Here is a 20,896-nt window from a genome sequence, read left to right as displayed (position 1 = left end):
TACATTTAAGAAACCATATTGGCTGGACTGACACGCATCACCAGCTGCTAGAGTAGTGTGCATTGGCCAGATACACATTAGCATGTCTTCTATGACCTACTCAGTGTCACAACTGAGGGCTGGTGTTGGTAGCAGGAAACCTCAGTTGTCGGGGCTGATGGATACTGGAACTTAGGAGGTATAATAGGACTCCTAGACATGTGCAGGAGCTGCAGCACCAATGCCCGAAGGCGTGACCACGACGACTGAGGTTGACTTTAAGGGTTTTATTAAATAATAAAAGTCATCAAAAGTACAACAGAACAATAAATGTGAAGAGAGTCTCTGGACTTCAACTGGTTTGAGACCAGAACTTGAAAGAATAATTGTGGGTGTTTAGTGATGCTTGAGAACGTTGAAGAAATGTAGGAATGATGCTAGAGATCGCAGGAATAGCTCTTAGCTATAATGTGGGACACTGAGAACCATATGAACAGAGTTCCGCTGGAGAATAGCTACTGTTAGCCAAACTGTATACTCTGCCGACACAGGGTGCAATAGGAAAGGCAGGCTGCACTGCAGAGAGTTATCACAGGAGAGGCAGACTGCACCGCAGAGAGTTAACACTGAAGAAGCTGGCTGCACTGCAGGGAGTTATCACAGGAGAGGCAGACTGCACTGCAGAGCATGGACACAGGAGAGTCAGGCTGTACTGCAGAGTATGACACAGGAGAGTCTCTAGTGAAGCAGTAGACTGGAAGACAATTGAAGCACTGACAACTTCCTGGGTGTTGAGACAGGATATTTATACCCACTGGTGAACAGACATTGGCTGACAGCTTGACACAGGCACCAGCAGCGCTGCAGATTGGTAGAAAGAATGACATGTGACTTTCCAACATGGCTGCGCCCATGACCTGGCTTTGAAGGGGAAAGAACCATGTGCCAAACAACAATGGCGGCAGAGGCCGCGGCAACAGAGGACTCCACGCTCACACGCACAGTGGCCACAGAGATGACAGCGGCGGCCGTGGCTCACAGAGGACGCCTCACTTAGACTCCAAACGGCAAGATCGTGGGGGCGACGGTGATGGCTGCGACAGGCTGAAAAGCGCCATACCCAGCTAAGTGAAAACACTAAGAAGGCCGCTGAACCGGCACTGCAGGTAACATAAAAATGAAGTGTAAAACAAGACATAGTTATGACCCGGGCCTGGCACGCTGAGCCAATCTCAGGAGACACCTAACTGGTAGAAAATGGTGACCAGACACCCGGATCGTGACACTTAGTTTCTAAGAGTGGGCCCTAAGCAGCCAAAATAGAGAAAAGGACTTGCTATAACGAGTAAGTATGATCACCACGTACACAGCAATCTAAAGAGATGATAGATGGGGCAGGGAATGGACTAAAGGGGGGTACTCATGGAGCGATCGCTGCTTAAAATTTTAAGCAGCGATCACTCCGTGTGTACCCCTCACAGCGATAGCGATGCTCAGTCCCGCACATCGCTATCGCTGGTGCTAGATTGGCCTGCATGCAGGCCAATCTAGCAGGTCGCTCACTTCACCAGCTGGGTGAAATGAGCGCCCCCCCCGGCCCCCTCGCACGCTCAGCACACATCGCGCTGTGCTGAGCGGGGGGAGAGATGTGTGCTGAGCGTTTCGCTCAGCACACATCTCTCCCTACATCTGCCCGTGAATACGGGCCTTAAGGGTCCAGTAGTTATGCCTACAAATTGAGAAAACCTGGTCAAAAATTAATAATGGCATAAATCTGCACTATTTGTTGCTATCACATAACCAAATAATTTGTTATTAGTACGGGATGTGGTGACCTAGTGAAAGATTTACCAAACTCCATCACATCCACAAGCATGTGCAAATGACCCTATTGTGGTAAAATCACATTGAATTTGTAATTAATGAGAAATAGACCCCATTGATAGATTTCTGACTATACTTGCTAGTAGTCCAAGTATAACTATAAGCTAATTGAAATGCGTTTGCTAATAAGTCTACAGCTTTGTAGAGACAGAAAACGATACAAGAGTTCAAGAGGACAATTGTGATTCCACACCAGTCTGTGAATAAGGATTTAATCGTTATTAGTAAACCAAAATTGACAGTATGAAGGGATAGAAAGCCCAAATATTGTCGATTTGGTGGTGCACCCTGAGTCAGCAGTTATAACTGAAATGCAATAATAAAATGAAGAATACTCCTTTTTGGGTGCACTCTTCGAAAAAGAAAGTATATTTTCCATGATGAGTATTAAAACATAGCTTTTATTTGGTAACTTAATATATTTTTTCATGTATCCAAATACATAAATAATGTAAAAAATAATTATGCAAAAAAATACAAAAGAAGAGAAAGAGAAAATACATAAACTACACGTATTTAAAAACACCGGTCAGAGGTCCGATGGTTAGTGATCTTATACATGTGTTCCAAATGGTATAACCTAGATAAGTATAATGTATAGATTTTCTAATCATTTAGACTGACCAGGATAAGTGGTTAATTAGTTTGATGAGACCTCCACTGGGTCGGTAAGTGTTTGATTCATGCAAGGTATCATTGAGAGTGGTACTTGAAATCTCTACGTTTTAGGATTGACTTTAAGTACACAGAGCAAGAAAAAAATAATGTGGTACCCTAGCATTTGGAAAAAAGTAAGGATAAGGGGTGCAGAGGTAGTCCAGCTGGTGTGGAATGGACCCTCATACTGATGGGCAAGAACTGATCTCAGTAGGAAGGAAAGGAGTGGTGCTTCTGCTGTCAGTGTTAGGCACAGAGTATCTCGATTCCCCAGATTTCTACAACAGTTGGTATTCCCGGGAGGTCTCACATTTAGGTACTAGCCAAGCCCACTACTGCTTAGCTTCCAAGATCGGACAGTATTTGGCGTCTACAGTGTGGTATGGTTGTAGATGTGTGCATTATGGTCAATCCTCTGTGATCACTGATTAGAGTTCACTTAGTAAGGTGGGCTGGGATAGATTGAGACTGCATAGAGTAATAGACTGGAATAGTGGTTGTAGTTTCCAGTTTGAAAGAAGTAAAAGTGTATCTGCTGTCAGTGTTAGACAGGGGTTGAGAGGTATGCAGCTGAGCCTTTACTCTGTTATGGTGCCCCCCCCCGAATCACTGATGATAGTCCATGTGAAAATACAGATTGTCAGTAATGCATCCCAGTCAGTTAATTACCTAGGGTAACATATTAACATGGTAATTGAGGTTGAATAGAGGCAAAATGCCAATCGTGTTCAACCAGTATTAAGTTGAGTTGGTTATAATGTACCTGCTGAAGTACTGTTTTATGGCTAGATGACAATTATAACCATGCTACACCCGGATTAACAACGTCAATATTTTAAATGTTATAACCTTGGATATTATTTTCAATCAGAAATTTATCCAATCCTTTTTTAAATGCATTAACAGAGTCCGCAATTACCACCTTCCCTAGCAGTGGAATTCCAAATCCTTATTGCCCTAACAGTAAAGAACACTTCCCTCCGTTGCGTATGGAATTTTCTATCCTCCAGCCTCAGCGAGTGCCCACATGTCCTAAACAGTGTTCTTTTTATAAATAATTCCTCTGATATCTCTTTGTAATGCCCCTTTACATATTTGAAGATATTAATAATGTCTCCTCTTAGACGCCTCTTTTCCAGTGTATACATATTCAACCTAGTAAGCCTTTCCTCGTAATCCAGTCCCTCTAGCCCTTTAATCAAGTTAGTAGCTCGCCTTTGAACCCTTTCGAGTTCACCGATATCTTTTTTTATACCGTGGTACCCAAAACTGAACACAATATTCCAGGTACGGACGTACCAATGATTTTTACAGCAGCAGGATTACATCCTCGTCCCTTGTCTCAATTCCCCGTTTTATGCACCTTACTTGCCTTCATTACTGCGCTTTGACATTGTGTATGGTTATTAAGCCTATTATCAATGAGTACCCCCAAGTCTTTTTCTAATACTGTTACCCCTAGACTTTCCCCATTTAATATGTAGGATGCAAATTTGTTTTTAGTCCCAAAATGCATAACCTTGCATTTTTCTATATTGAACCTCATTCTCCATTTAGACGCCCAGGTTTCAAATTTTGATAAATCATTCTGCAGAAACTCCACATCTATTTCCGAATTAATTACCCTACACAGTTTTGTATCATCTGCAAAGATTGACACTGTGCTTTCCAGGCCTATTTCTAGATCATTGATAAATATGTTGAACAGTAGAGGCCCGAGTACGGACCCTTGTGGTATTCTGCTGACTACTGGGTTCCAGCTTGAGGACTTCCTGTTGACCACTACTCGCTGTACCCTGTTATCCAGCCAGTTACTTATCCATGTGCAAACAGTTTTTCCTAGGCCATGCTCCTATAATTTGGTGATCAATCTCCTGTGAGGCAATGTATCGAAGGCTTTTGCAAAATCTAAGTAGACCACATCCACTGCTTTTCCCTGGTCAAGATTATTGCTCACTTCCTCATAGAAGCTAATTAAGTTAGTTTGACATGATCTGTACCTCACAAACCCATGTTGGTGCTTGCTAATAATCATAGCGGTCTGTAGCTACTCCTGTATGCTATCCCTTAGAATTCCTTCCAATTTTCCCCCCACTATAGACGTCAACCTAACTGGTCTGTAGTTACCCGGATGATTTTTGGATCCATTTTTAAATAATAGCACTACCTCAGCTATACGCCAATCCTTCGGTACCATACCTGATCTAATTGAACTATTGAAAATCAAGTATAGGGGTCTTGCTAGTTGTGACCTAAGCTCCATAAGAACCCTCTGGTGAAGTCCATCAGGACCAGGTGATTTATTAATCTTAATTTTGCTTAGTCTCTCCTGGACTACTTCTTCACATAAACAAGTATCTAACCACGAATCCTTACTGTCACTATCGTTATGCACTACTCTCACCATCAGTTCTTCTCTGGTGAACACTGATGAAAAAAATGTGTTCAGTATTTCCGCTTTTATTTTGTCATCATTTATCAATACTACAAATTCATCTTTTATTGGACCTATGTTCTGCTTTTTTAACCTTTTACTGTTTATGTATTTAAAAAACTTTTTAGGATTGGTTTTACTCTCCATAGCGATTTGCTTTTCACTATCCATTTTAGCTGCTCTTATTGCTTTTTTGAATTTTTTTATTGCATTCCTTGTAATACTTGAATGACTCCTCCTTTCCATTAGTTTTAAATGCTTTGAAAGCACGCTTCTTTTTATCTATTTCTGCCTTAACCTTCTTGTTAAGCCACATCGGTTTGAGTTTAGTACTCCTGCGTTTACTGCCCATGGGAATAAATTTGTGATAATTGCTATCTAGCAACCCTTTTAAAGCATCCCACATTTCCGAAGTGTTCTTGTTATGAAACAGAACTTCTCACTCATTGTCGTTAAGTGCACATCTCGGCATACTGAAATTAGCCTTCCTAAAGTTAACTGTTTTGGTTGAACCCTTATAGCTATGTTTCCTGAAACTGATGTCGAAGGTGATCATATAGTGATCACTGTTACCCAAAGTTTCCCCAGCTTTAGTGTTTGATATAATGTCCACATTATTAGTAATTACTAGATCCAGAGTAGTTTTACCCCTAGTTGGGTCCTCGACTAATTGAGACAAGTAGTGATCCTTTAACATATTTAAGAACCTGTTGCCCCTTACTTTAACACATGAATCGTTACTCCAATTTATATCAGGATAATCAAAATCCCCAATCACTAGGATGTCCCCCAATCCTGCAGCCCTTTCGATTTGCTGCAAGAGTTGTTCTTCCTCATGTATGCTAATATCCAGCTGTTTATAGCACGTGCCTATGACTAGTTTTTTTGCATCAATACCCCCACTTGAGATTTCAGCCCATAGTGACTCCACATTATTGCCAGTCCTCTCATGAATAACTTCCTTTAAGTATGGTTTAAGAGATGGTTTAACATAAAGACATACACCTCCTCCTCTTTTGCTTGCCCTGTCCCTCCTGAAAAGAGAATACCCTCCAAGTTTGCAACCCAGTCGTAAGAGTTGTCCCACCATGTTTCCGTAATACCTATAATGTCATACTGATACTTTGATGCTAACAATTTCAATTTCCCCATTTTACCTACTAGGCTTCTTGCGTTTGCAAGCATGCATTTTAGTTTAGTAGTTCCCTTGTCTGTTTGTTTTTTTAAAGATAACCTATCATGGTTTACTAGTGCGTCGCCAGAGTTACTCTTACTGACTGTCCTTCTCGCTCCCTTCAACCCCCCTCCCCTACCATACTTAATACTGCCCACCTTACTCTTCTCTTTGCTCAACCCAATGTTTCCGTCTAAATTATCCGCCCTGACATAAGTATTTTCCCTTATGCTCCGTACATAATTTTCTATATGCTGTAATGATGACACAAAATTTTTGCTGGTTAATGTTTTGGCAATACCTTTGTAATTACCCTTTTTAGAACCATGTCAGTACCCTTGCCCTTGCCGGCTGCTCTTTGCCTCCCTCCTACTCCACCCCCATTTAACTCACTAAAACCATCACTACTATTCTCTCTGCATGACTCATAGTTTCTAGCTAAACCCTCCGCCCAGGCTCCTAGTTTAAAAGCTCCTCCAACCTACTAACCATCCTTCCCCCCCCAGCACCGCAATCCCCTCCTCATTCAGGTGCAATCCATTGTGACAAAAAAGATGGCGCCTGAGAAGTCTGCCCAGTTTACCCCTTGCATATGAGGCATTGAGAATTCACAGGTGTATCTGAGCATTAATCCTGGTCATAAGGAGATCAGAATATGTCTGCCCACAGGCTATTGTGAAAAACAAAATTGAAATTTTTGTACACACATCAAAATGATTCACTAGACAGTGACAAACTGGATTGGATACCTTCTGTGAATACCAAGTGTTGTAGAAATCTGGGGATTTGAGATACTCTCTGCCTAAGACTGACAGCAGAATAACCACTCATCTTCCTTCCTACTGGGATCAGGTACTTACCCAACAGTACGAGGGTCCATTCCATACCAGCTGGACTACTCTGCACCCCTTATCTTTACCTTTTCCCAATCCTAGGGTACCCCATTATTTTCTTCTTGCTCTGGGTACACAAGGTCATCCTAAGACTTAGAGATTTCAAGTACCACTCTCTGATACCTTGCATGAATCAAACTTACTGACCCAGTGGCGGTCTCATCAAACTACTTAACCACTTATCCTGGTCAGTCTAAATGATTAGAAAATCTATACATTATACTTATCCAGGTTTTACCATTTGGAACACATGTATAAGATCACTGACTATCGGACCTCTGACCGGTGTTTTTAAATACGTGTAGTGTTTGTATTTTCTCTCTCTTCTTTTGTATTTTTTGCATTATTATTTGTACATTATTTATGTATTGGGATGCACGACATTAAGCTACCAAATAAAAGCTATGTTTTAATACCCATCATGTAAAATCGACTTTCTATTTCCAAGAGTGCACCCAAAAAGGAGTCTTCTTCATCTTGTCATTGTATTTCCACTATACAAGAGTGTCAGCTCTAATGCCAAGTGAAACATGGGTCTATGAAACTAAGTGACCTGTGCTGGAAAGAAAAGTTAGAAGATGTAAATAAAGTTCTACCGCCTTTATTTTCATCAGAAGAGATGACTGATCCCCATTTGTTTCAACACTGGTAGCAGCACACCCCTACACCAGCTGTATCTGTATATTCCGCATTTTGCTGTTATTAAATCTGCATGTTTAGGGGCACCTGTTTGCTGCTTAGCCACAAGAGGCCAAGGAGAGAGACTGAGATTCTGATCGGTGGTTTGACCCAAGGACTCTACAAAGTTATACGTAATGGTAAAATACCGCACCACTATGCATCAGACAAACAAGGAAGTACAAACGTGTCACATAGAAATACACGTATTTCAAGGAGTTTTATGTATTATCTATCCAGTGTTCTTGTATCTCTACGTTGTATGTATTCAATATTGCATGATAATACATCATTTAAAAAATCACCCAAATTGTCTCTATTCTAAGCTCCCAGCTTTAAAAGTTACCAGCACACCAAAGACCCAGCAGAAGTTTGGAAAGAGCCATGCCTCCAAAACTCAGTGGCAAGAATCAACTGAATCGGTGGAACTTGAAAAATTCAGGTGAGCACAATAATGTGCCACTTCTGTGAGCATATAATAAAAATAGTGCACCCAGTCTTTATGGTAAGTACTTGTATTTATAGACTAGGATGGCGGCATGTCATGATTATAGACATTTGCACTGTGTAATGGTAGAATTAGTTAGATTGGTTGTATCCCTTAAATGTGTCAAGGATCAAGTTTCATTCGATACGTTTAGTAGGGATGCATTTTACACCTTCCTGTGCTTTCTTAGGTCAGGTATACTTTGAAAAATGTAGTCAAATACTTCAGACATACCAGAGTGACGTGAAATAAAGACTCTCCTGATGAACCACTCCCATAGTTAATTTAACTCGTGAAATGAGAATAAATGGAGCAGTATATTCAGGAGGACAACTCTGAAGTTACTTTCTCTTACGTCCTAGAGGATACTGGGTTCCACATTAGTACCATGGGGTATAGACGGGTCCATTAGGAGCCTTGGGCACTTTAAGAAATTAATAGTGTGCGCTGGCTCCTCCCTCTATGCCCCTCCTACCAGACTCCGTTTAGAAAATGTGCCCGGACGAGCCGGTCACACTTAGGGAAGCTCCTGAAGAGTTTTCTGCATTTATTTTTTCTGTTTGTTATTTTCAGGAAAGGGCTGGTTGGCACCAGCATGCCTGCTTCGTGGGACTTAGGGGGGGGTAAATGGCCCAACCTCCTATAGGGTTGATGGTCCTGTTCCCCGCTGACAGGACATCGCTCCTGATGGACCTATTCGCAAGCCCTACCACGGCGAGTGTACAGTCCCGCAGCATGCCACCACCCCTAACAGAGCCAGAAGTGAGAAGCGTGGTGAGTAGAAAGCTGGCGTCCTGGTTAGCAGGTCGCCGACGGTAATGGTGGCATAAGGGTATGGAGTCGCAGCGCTGACAGGCAGGCTGCGCCTCTAGGTTTCAGAGGCATACTATGTGTGTTTCGCTGTGAGGGGCGAGCTAAAGCCTATAATACAAATTAACCACACTGGCAGCTGCTTACAGGGGTTCTAACCCACTATAAAGCATATTATACACCTCAACCAGTATAAATAACCGGGAAGACCGCGTGCCATTAAGGGGGCGGGGCTTCACTATGAGCGGATCCAGCGGCTCACCAGCACCATTTTCCCTCTGCAGCTCTCAATGAACAGACTGATAGGGAAGCGCAGCTCCTCCACGGGGACTCCAACTTACCTCAGCGGTACCAGAGGGTCATATCAAGGGGGGGGGGGGAGCAATATAGGAGTACTAATACCCTATTAAGGGTACTTATTCTGCGACCCAGCTTAGCTTAAGCTTTGGCTAGAGGGGCGCTGTGTGGCTGGCTCCTTCATTCTCTGTGTCTCCTTAGAAGGGCTCTGTGGGTGTTAACTGTGCTTAACTTTTTCTCCTGTGAGTGTGTGGGTGTACTTTCACATTACAATGTCAAAGGAGTGTGTTTCATGCACTGCAGAGTGCTTTTCTTCCCCAGGGGGATCACTACAATGTACTCAGGATAGTACACATTCTCAAACTAGTGGGTCTGAACCTGCATGGTTGGATTCATTAAAGGGAATGATCTCAAATATTTCAAAATGATTGTCCCATACTGAGAAGGAGACGCAATACTTAAGACAGTCTGTGGATGACCTGATGAGTAGAGATTCAGGTTCCATACCAGCGTCTCAGACCCCTGCCATTTGTCCACAAAAGCGTACACTGGCTCAGGTCTTGCAGGCTGACACTGATGATGATGTGTCAGACCCTGAGGAGGGTGAGGTGGACTTAGGTGGGGGGGATGTAGCCCTGTCACAAGGAATACAGGCCCTATTAGAAGCTATTAGGGAGGTCTTGCACATCAAGGATGACACAGTGACAGGGGAGGAGGAGGAATATTATTTTAACGTAAAAAATAAATCCTCTGCTACTTTTCCTGCATCTAAGGAATTCAATTCCCTATTTGAGGAAACTTGGGTTAATCCTGACAAGAAGTTTCAGATCCCTAAAAGGTTAATTATGTCCTTTCCTTTCACTCAGGATGATAGGAAGAAATGGGAAACCCCACCGATTGTTGATGCATCGGTATCTAGGTTGTCATGCAAGATAGTCTTGCCTGTCCCGGGGGCGGCCATCTTAAGCTGACCGCAAGATTGAGACTACTCTCAAATCTCTGTACACAGCTGCGGGAGTAGCCCAGAGACCTAATATAGCTTGTGCATGGATCACAAAAGCCATTGCAAAATGGTCCGGTAACCTAATTGAGGGATTAGATTCATTACCCAAATGGGGAGATTGTTTTACTCCTACAGTATATACTGGACTTTGCAAATTTTATGGTAGAGGCCATAAAAGAGATAGGCTTGCTGAATGCACACTCCACAGCCATGGCAGTGTCGGCACGCAGGGGCCTATGGCTACGTCAGTGGACTGCAGATGCGGATTGCAGAAAAGGTGTGGAAAACCTACCATTCACAGGTGAGGCCCTGTTTGGAGATGAACTGGATACGTGGATATCCAAGGCTATGGAGGGTAAGTCTACATACCTTCCTTCCGCAGCTCCCCCAACTAGGAAGACCTACTCGGCTCTGACTCTGCAGTCCTTTCAGAGAGCAAAATTTAAAAATAGGAACAAAGGTTCTTCTACAAGCTTCAAAAGTAATAGAGGTAAACCCAAAAAAACAGCAACTGCAGGTTCACAGGTTCACAGGAACAGTACTCAGATTCTGTTCCCTCCAAGCCTTCTGTATGATGGTGGTCCGCACTGCCTGGAAGACAGGCAGGTGGGAGCCCGGTTAAAGGATTTCAGCCACGTATGGGTAACATCATGCCAGGATTCCTGGGTCAAAGAGCTTATCGCCCAGGGTTACATACTGGCGTTTCAGGAACTCCCACCTCACAGATTCTTCAAATCAGGCTTACCAGCTTCTCAAGAGGCAGGTATGATTTTACAGGATGCAATTCAAAAACTGGGTACAGACTCAGGTCATTGTTTAAGTTTCACCTCATCTACAGAACAAGGGTTATTATTCCAACCTGTTGTGGTGCCGAAGTCGGATGGTTCGGTAAGACCCATTTTAAACCTCAAGTCGTTGAACCCGTACTTACGGGTGTTCAAATTCAAGATGCAGTCGCTGAGAGCGGTGGTCTCAGGTCTGGAGGAGGGAGAATTCCTGGTGTCTCTGGATATTAAGGATGCGTACCTTCATATTCCAATCTGGCCGCCTCATCAGACGCATCTACGGTTTTCATTACAGGACTGTCACTACCAGTTCCAGGTCCTGCCATTTGGCCTCTCCGCAGCGCCGAGGGTGTTCACCAAGGTAATGGCAGAGATTATGTTTCTCCTCCGCAAGCAGGGAGTGAACATAATTCCATACCTGAATGACCTGCTGATCAAGGCACCATCCAGGGAGAAGTTTTAGGACCACATTGCTCTCTCAAGTCGACTACTCCGGCATCACGGGTGGATTCTGAACCTACCAAAATCTCACCTGGAACCAACACAGAGGCTTCCGTTCCTGGAGATGATACTGGATATGAAGGCAAAGAAGGTATTCCTTCCATTGGAAAAGGCATTGGTAATCCAGTTGATGGTGCGGGATGTCTTGAAGCCATCCCGGATCTCGGTGCATCTCTGCATTCGCCTTCTGGGGAAGATGGTAGCCGCCTACGAGGCGCTACAGTATGGAAGGTTTCACGCAAGGCCCTTCCATCTAGATCTGTTGGACAAATTATAAATATGGATACCAGCGGTAAGAGTTGCAAATCCAAAATAATCATACAAGATGGATCAGTTGCTCAAAATTTTATTTTAACACTGATAAAAAGTATCGTATAAAACCACTTTTATGGCTGTAAAATTGGCAATTCAAATAGTATAAAATAATAATGGATTAAAAATATAAAAAATATATATAAAAAATAATACATATACTTTGGCACTGTCTCTGAGATATTAGAGGGTTTTTCACTTTGCTGCTAGGAACCAGTTCAATAGTTTGTGATCCCGGACCTTATTTATGGATTCACTCCTCCTTAAATAAACAATTTCTGTACACAGTCAGCTGGTAATACCCTGTTTGTAATTCACACACAGTTCCACGAGATTATTGCTGTATTGCTCGTCTGCGCAGAAGATTGAAGGGGTTCCCATATATTGCTGGATGTGTTGATTGAGAGCGGAGGTTTTAGGAGTCCTTAGAATTCCAATCGTTGTAAAGGAAAGTCCTTATCTGGACCAAACTTATTGGTAGAAGGATTTAGGTTCCTCAGCAATCACCTTAACGCGTTTCTCTGAGCTAGGTCGCTCAGCTTCTTTAGAAGTAAATCTCAGAGTGATTGAGAGCCATTTTTATACCTCACAAATGAGTAAGTCAGTGTCAGCGTCAGCTGTGATAGCATTAATCAACTGATCCATCATACAAAATAAAGATTTATTTACATTCCCAGAAAGGCAGTCCTAGAGTCATTATTATATAATCAATTTCATTTTATTATTAACAATAAAAACCTTAAAAACAAGAAATTTTAAATGGTCATGTGACCGTTTTATCACTCACCAACAGCATTGATTATTTAGCAGGTGTATTGTAAGCCCGGCTATTGGTCCGTTGTGTCCCAGAGTGCATCGGGACGCCCACCTAAATAAAAGGTGAGCGCATCTCTGCATTCTCCTTTTGGGGAAGATGGTAGCCGCCTATGAGGCGCTACAGTATGGAAGGTTTCACGCAAGGCCCTTCCATCTAGATCTGTTGGACAAATGGTCCGGATCACATCTCCACATGCACCAGAGGATACGTCTGTCGCCAAAAGCCAGATTTTCGCTTCTGTGGTGGCTTCTGATTTCTCACCTGACTGAGGGCCAAAGGTTCGGGATTCAAAATTGGATTCTGCTAACCACAGATGCAAGCCTCAGGGGTTGGGGAGCGGTCACCAAAGGGGAACAGTTCCAAGGAAAATGAGCAAGTCAGGAAACCATTCTTCCGATCAACATTCTGGAACTAAGGGCCATATACAACGCCCTTCTACAGGCATCACATCTTCTTCAAGATTGAACCATTCAGGTTCAGTAGGACACTGTGACGGCAGTGACGTACATAAATCGACAAGGCAGAGCAGAGCAGCCATGTCAGAGGTGTCAAGAATTCTCCTCTGGGCAGGAAGACACACGGTGGCGTTGTCAGCAAACTCCATTCCGGGAGTAGACTTACCACGGCTACGTTTGACGGCATGGAAGTTGAGCATCAAAACCCAGAAAGGAATCCCAGATAAGGTTATTCCGACTTTGATCTAAGCCAGAAAAGGGGTAACGTCTAAGCATTACCACTGTGTTTGGAAAAAATACGTCTCTTGGTGTGAGAACAGGAAATTTCCTGCGGTGAAATTTTAACTGGGACATTTTCTGCTTTTTCTGCAGTCAGGTGTGGATGTAGGCCTGCGCCTGGGCTCCATAAAAGTCCAGATTTCAGCTTTATCCAATATCTTCCAGAAGCAATTGGCTTTTCTCCCTGAGGTTCAGACGTTCTTGAAGGGTGTTCTGCACATCCAACCACCCTTTGTGCCTCCCACGGCACCTTGGGATCTCAACATGGTGTTGCAGTTCCTCCAATCGGACTGGTTTGAGCCCTTACAGGAGGTACACGTTACGTTTCTTACGTGGAAGACTGTCACACTGTTCACCCTGGCTTCAGCCAGTCGGGTGTCAGAACTGGGGGCATTGTCTCACAAGAACCCCTTTTTGATTTTTCATGAGGATAGAGCTGAACTTAGCACTCGTCAGCAATTTCTTCCGAAGGTGGTGTCTGCATTTCATATCTACCAACCTATTGTGGTTCTGGTGATTGCCGACACCTCTTCTACCTCAAAGTCCCTGGATGTTGTGAGGACTTTGAAGATTTATGTGAAGCGGATAGCTCGTCACAGAAAGCCGGACTCGCTGTTTGTTCTCCATGATCCCAATAAAATTGGGTGTCCTGCTTCAAAGCAGTCTATTTCTCGCTGGATCTGGCTTACTATCCAGCATGCTTACTCTACGGCAGGTTTGCCGGTTCCAAGATCTGTACAGGCCCACTCTACTAAGTCAGTGGGTTATTCCTGGGCGGCTGCCCGGGGTGTCTTGGCTTTACAGCTCTGCCGAGCAACTACTTGGTTGGGTTCGAACATGTTCGATACTTTGGTTGCTGAGGACTTTCAGTTTGGTCAATCAGTTCTGCAGGAACCTCCGCACTCTCCCACCCGGTTTGGGAGCTTTAGTACATCCCCATGGTACTAATGTGGACCCCAGTATTCTCTAGGACGTAAAAGAAAATAGGATTTTAATTACCTACCGGTAAATCCTTTTCTCGTAGTCCGTAGAGGATACTGGGCGCCCGCCTAGTGCTTTGTATTTCCTGCACCGTTACTTGGTTCAGTATTGTTATTGGTTCAGCCCTTGCTGTTCCTGTTCAAGTTGGGTTAGCATGGCTTTCCTCTTGTTTGGTGTGTGCTGGTTCGAATCTCACCACTGTCTTTTAAATCCTTCTATCGGTGTATGCCCTTCTCCTTGGGCACAGTTTCTAGACTGCGTCTGGTAAGAGGGGCATAGAGGAAGAGCCAGCGCACACTATTAATTTCTTAAAGTGCCCAAGGCTCCTAGTGGACCCATCTATACCTCATGGCACTAATGTGGACCCCAGTATCCTCTACGTACTACGAGAAAAGGATTTACAGGTAGGTAATTAAAATCCTTTTTTTAACTCTCTTTACAGTACAATGTACATATTCCGGGGGAACAAGTTAGTCACAAACTGCACATAAACAAGCAAGAAGTTGAGGATAGTATAGCATATAAGAAACTGTAGACACTCCCCCAAGGATGTAAACATGCCCAGGTGGAGATGCTTTCCCGTTAATTGTTGTAGAAATTAGATATAGGAATAAAATATATTCTGATTCATGAAATACCTTTCTGCATACATGTGAATGAAAGACTTTATTATATAATATGCTATTGGGTAATCTAGCATATTTGCAGTAGAAAGCTGGTCGGATGCCGCGCCCCCTCCCTCCCCTTACAGCTGTCACTGGCTTGTGGACTTACAGACATGGCCTCTCTTCTGTATTCTATCCCCTAGTGCTGTTAGGAAGGAATGTTCCCTCCTGTCAGTGCCTGCATCAGGCACACCTCCCTTTATCCCACATGCACTTTCCCTCCTTCATATCCACTTTGCAGTATTTAATAGTTACGTACATTTGTTATCTACTGCTGAATACAGCCGGATAGAGGGATAGATGGGTATTGCGCAAAGCCAGTGACAGCAAAATGTTATCATGATCAGAAACCCCTGTAAGGGCATCATGTCATTTTCTCTAACGTCCTAAGTGGATGCTGGGGACTCCGTAAGGACCATGGGGAATAGCGGCTCCGCAGGAGACTGGGCACATCTAAAGAAAGCTTTAGGACTATCTGGTGTGCACTGGCTCCTCCCCCTATGACCCTCCTCCAAGCCTCAGTTAGATCTCTGTGCCCGAACGAGAAGGGTGCACACTAGGGGCTCTCCTGAGCTTCTTAGTGAAAGTTTTAGATTAGGTTTTTTATTTTCAGTGAGACCTGCTGGCAACAGGCTCACTGCATCGAGGGACTAAGGGGAGAAGAAGCGAACTCACCTGCGTGCAGAGTGGATTGGGCTTCTTAGGCTACTGGACATTAGCTCCAGAGGGACGATCACAGGCCCAGCTTGGATGGGTCCCAGAGCCGCGCCGCCGGCCCCCTTACAGAGCCAGAAGGCAGAAGAGGTCCGGAAAATCGGCGGCAGAAGACGTCCTGTCTTCAACAAGGTAGCGCACAGCACTGCAGCTGTGCGCCATTGCTATCAGCACACTTCACACTTCGGTCACTGAGGGTGCAGGGCGCTGGGGGGGGCGCCCTGAGACGCAATAAAAACACCTTGGATGGCAAAAAAAATGCATCACATATAGCTCCTGGGCTATATGGATGCATTTAACCCCTGCCAGAATCCATAAAAAAGCAGGAGAAAAGTCAGCGAAAAAGGGGCGGAGCCTATCTCCTCAGCACACTGGCGCCATTTTCCCTCACAGCTCCGTTGGAGGGAAGCTCCCTGTCTCTCCCCTGCAGTCACTACACTACAGAAAGGGTTAAAAAAAAAAGAGAGGGGGGCACTAATTAGGCGCAGTATTAACTATACAGCAGCTATAAGGGGAAAAACACTTATATAAGGTTATCCCTGTATATATATAGCGCTCTGGTGTGTGCTGGCAAACTCTCCCTCTGTCTCCCCAAAGGGCTAGTGGGGTCCTGTCCTCTATCAGAGCATTCCCTGTGTGTGTGCTGTATGTCGGTACTTTTGTGTCGACATGTATGAGGAGAAAAATGATGTGGAGACGGAGCAGATTGCCTGTAATAGTGATGTCACCCCCTAGGGGGTCGACACCTGAGTGGATGAACTGTTGGAAGGAATTACGTGACAGTGTCAGCTCTGTATAAAAGACAGTGGTTGACATGAGACAGCCGGCTACTCAGCTTGTGCCTGTCCAGACGTCTCATAGGCCGTCAGGGGCTCTAAAGCGCCCGTTACCTCAGATGGCAGATATAGACGCCGACACGGATACTGACTCCAGTGTCGACGGTGAAGAGACGAATGTGACTTCCAGTAGGGCCACACGTTACATGATTGAGGCAATGAATAATGTTTTACACATTTCTGATAATACGAGTACCACCAAAAAAGGGGTATTATGTTCGGTGAGGAAAAACTACCTGTAGTTTTCCTGAATCTGAGAAATTAAATGAGGTGTGTGATGATGCGTGGGTTTCCCCCGATAACAACGGATAATTTCTAAAATGTTATTGGCATTATATCCTTTCCCGCCAGAGGTTAGGGTGCGTTGGGAAACACCCCCTAGGGGGGATAAAGCGCTCACACGCTTGTAAGGGCTCTACCTTCGCCTGAGATGGCCGCCCTTAAGGATCCTGCTGATAGAAAGCAGGAGGGTATCCTAAAAGGTATTTACACACATACTGGTGTTATACTGCGACCAGCAATCGCCTCAGCCTGGATGTGCAGTGCTGGGTTGGCGTGGTCGGATTCCCTGACTGAAAATATTGATACCCTAGATAGGGACAGTATATTTTTGCCTATAGAGCATTTAAAAGATGCATTTTTATATATGCGTGATGCACAGCGGAATATTTGCCGACTGGCATCAAGTCTAAGCGCGTTGTCCATTTCTACCAGTAGAGGGTTATGGACACGTCAGTGGTCAGGTGATGCGTATTCCAAACGGCATTTGGAAGTATTGCTTTATTAAGGGAGGAGTTATTTGGGGTCGGTCTTTCAGACCTGGTGGCCACGGCAACAGCTGGGAATTCCACGTTTGTACCCCAGGTCGCCTCTCAACATGAGAAGACGCCGTATTATCAGGCGCAGTCTTTTCGTGGACAAGCGGGCAAAAGGTTCCTCATTTCTGCCCCGTGACAGAGGGAGAGGAAAAAGGCTGCAGAAATCAGCCAGTTCCCAGGAACAGAAACCCTCTCCCGCCTCTGCCAATCCCTCAGTATATGCTGGTTCTTTACAAGCAGAATCAGGCACGGTGGGGGGCCCGTCTCAATGAATTTCAGCGCGCAGTGGGCTCACTCGCAAGTAGACCCCTGGATCCTTCAGGTGATATCTCAGGGGTACAAATTAGAATTCGAGACGTCTCCCCCTCGCCGTTTCCTAAAGTCGGCTTTACCGATGTCTCCTTTTGACAGGGAGACAGTTTTGGAAGCCATTCACAAGCTGTATTCCCAGCAGGTGATAATCAAGATACCCCTCCTGCAACAGGGAACGGGGTATTATTCCACACTGTTGTGGTACCGAAGCCGGACGGCTCGGTGAGACCGATTCTAAATCTAAAATCTTTGAACACTTACGTACAGAGGTTCAAATTCAAGATTGAGTCACTCAGAGCAGTGATTGCGAACCTGGAAGAAGGGGACTACATGATGTCTCGGGACATCAAGGATGCTTACCTTCATGTCAAAATTTACCCTTCTCACCAAGGGTGCCTCAGGTTTATGGTACAGAACTGTCACTATCAGTTCAGACGCTGCCGTATGGATGGTACACGGCACCCCGGGTCTTTACCAAGGTAATGGCTGAAATGATGATATTCCTTCGAAGGAAGTGAATTTTAGTTATCCCTTCCTTGGACAATTCCCTGATAAGGGTAAGATCCAGGGAACAGTTGGAGGTCGGTGTAGCACTATCTCAGGTAGTGTTGCGGCAGCACGATTGGATTCTGAATATTCCAAAATCGCACCTGGTTCCGACGACGTGTCTTCTGTTCCTAGGGATGATCCTGGACACAGTCCAGAAAAAGGTGTTTCTCCCGGAGGAGAAAGCCAGGGAGTTATCCGAGCTAGTCAGGAACCTCCTAAAACCGAGCCAAGTCTCAGTGCATCAATGCACAAGGGTTCTGGGTAAAATGGTGGCTTCCTACGAAGCAATCCCATTCGGCAGATTCCACGCAAGAACTTTCCAGTGGGACCTGCTGGACAAATGGTCCGGATCGCATCTTCAGATGCATCAGCGGATAACCCTGTCACCAAGGACAAGGGTGTCCCTTCTGTGGTGGTTGCAGAGTGCTCATCTTCTAGAGGGCCGCAGATTAGGCATTCAGGACTGGGTCCTGGTGACCACGGATGCCAGCCTGCGAGGCTGGGGAGCAGTCACACAGGGAAGGAATATCCAGGGCTTATGGTCAAGCCTGGAGACATCACTTCACATAAATATCCTGAAGCTAAGGGACATTTACAATGCTCTAAGCTTAGCAAGACCTCTGCTTCAAGGTCAGCCGGTGTTGATCCAGTCGGACAACATCACGGCAGTCACCCACGTAAACAGACAGGGTGGCACAAGAAGCAGGAGGGCAATGGCAGAAGCTGCAAGGATTCTTCGCTGGGCGGAAAATCATGTGATAGCACTGTCAGCAGTATTCATTCCGGGAGTGGACAACTGGGAAGCAGACTTCCTCAGCACGACCTCCACCCGGGAGAGTGGGGACTTCACCCAGAAGTCTTCCACATGATTAAAAACTCGACAGGTATTGCGCCAGGTCCAGGGACCCTCAGGCAATAAGCTGTAGACGCTCTGGTAACACCGTGGGTGTACCAGTCAGGGTATGTGTTCCCTCCTCTGCCTCTCATACCCAAGGTACTGAGATTGATAAGATGGAGAGGAGTAAGCACTATATTCGTGGTTCCGGATTGGCCAAGAAGGACTTGGTAACCGGAACTTCAAGAGATGCTCACGGAGGATCCGTGGCCTCTACCTCTAAGAAGGGACCTGCTCCAGCAAGGACCCTGTCTGTTCCAAGACTTACCGCGGCTGCGTTTGACGGCATGGCGGTTGAACGCCGGATCCTGAAGGAAAAAAGGCATTCCGGATGAAGTCATCCCTATCCTGATCAAAGCCAGGAAGGATGTAACCGCAAAAACAATATCACCGCAATTGGCGAAAATATGTTGCGTGGTGCGAGGCCAGTAAGGCCCGACGGAGGAAATTCAACTGGGTCGATTCCTACATTTCCTGCAAACAGGAGTGTCTATGGGCCTGAAATTGGGGTCCATTTAAGGTTCAAATTTCGGCCCTGTCAATTTACTTCCAAAAAGAACTAGCTTCAGTCCCTGAAGTTCAGACGTTTGTAAAAGGGGTACTGCATATACAGCCTCCTTTTGTGCCTCCAGTGGCACTTTGGGATCTCAATGTAGTTTTGGGTTCCAAAAGTCACATTGGTTTGAACCACTTAAATCTGTGGAGTTAAAATATCTCACATGGAAAGTGGTCATGCTGTTGGCCCTGGCCTGGGCCAGGCGCGTGTCAGAATTGGCGGCTTTATCCTGAAAAAGCCCTTATCTGATGTTCCATTCGGACAGGGCGGAATTGAGGACTCGTCCTCAGTTTCTCCCCAAGGTGGTTTCAGCGTCTCACCTGAACCAACCTATTGGTGGTGCCTGCGGCTACTAGGGACTTGGAGGCCTCCAAGTTGCTAGACGTTGTCAGTGCCCTGAAAATATATGTTTCCAGGACGGCTGGAGTCAGGAAATCTGACTCGCTGTTTATCCTGTGTGCACCCAACAAGCTGGGTGCTCCTGCTTCTAAGCAGACTATTGCTCGTTGGATTTGTAGTACAATTCAGCTTGCACATTATGTGGCAGGCCTGCCACAGCCAAAAATCTGTAAATGCCCACTCCACAAGGAAGGTGGGCTCATCTTGGGCGGCTGCCCGAGGGGTCTCGGCTTTACAACTTTGCCGAGCAGCTACTTGGTCAGGAGCAAATACGTTTGTAAAATTCTACAAAATTGATATCCTGGCTGAGGAGGACCTGGAGTTCTCTCATTTGGTGCTGCAGAGTCATCCGCACTCTCCCGCCCGTTTGGGAGCTTTAGTATAATCCCCATGGTCCTTACGGAGTCCCCAGCATCCACTTAGGACGTTAGAGAAAATAAGAATTTACTTACCGATAATTCTATTTCTCATAGTCCGTAGTGGATGCTGGGCGCCCATCCCAAGTGCGGATTGTCTGCAATACTTGTACATAGTTATTGTTACAAAAATCGGGTTATTATTGTTGTGAGCCATCTTTCAGAGGCTCCTCTGTTATCATGCTGTTAACTTGGTTCAGATCACAGGTTATACGGTGTGATTGGTGTGGCTGGTATGAGTCTTACCCGGGATTCAAAATCCTTCCTTATTGTGTACGCTCGTCCGGGCACAGTATCCTAACTGAGGCTT

At 45.1% G+C, this 20,896-nt stretch overlaps 1 protein-coding gene across 13 annotated transcripts in view; it reads left to right on the top strand.

Moving 5' to 3' along the window:
• Positions 1–20,896, top strand: part of NEK10 (NIMA related kinase 10) — an 831,700-nt gene that overhangs the window by 70,846 nt on the left and 739,958 nt on the right. For 12 of the 13 annotated variants that reach the window (XM_063922254.1, XM_063922250.1, XM_063922255.1 and 9 more), the window contains exon 4: positions 8,026–8,141. The exons of the other annotated variant lie outside the window; for it this stretch is intronic. In XM_063922254.1, the coding sequence (XP_063778324.1) occupies positions 8,026–8,141 (116 nt within the window). The remainder of the gene's footprint in view (positions 1–8,025; positions 8,142–20,896) is intronic. 13 annotated transcript variants of the gene reach the window in all.

This window comes from Pseudophryne corroboree, chromosome 5 (assembly GCF_028390025.1).
Source record: "Pseudophryne corroboree isolate aPseCor3 chromosome 5, aPseCor3.hap2, whole genome shotgun sequence".
NCBI classification, from domain to species: Eukaryota; Metazoa; Chordata; class Amphibia; order Anura; family Myobatrachidae; genus Pseudophryne; species Pseudophryne corroboree.
The sequence above is the reverse complement of the archived record's forward strand: the minus strand, read 5'-3'. Positions and strand labels throughout refer to the sequence as shown.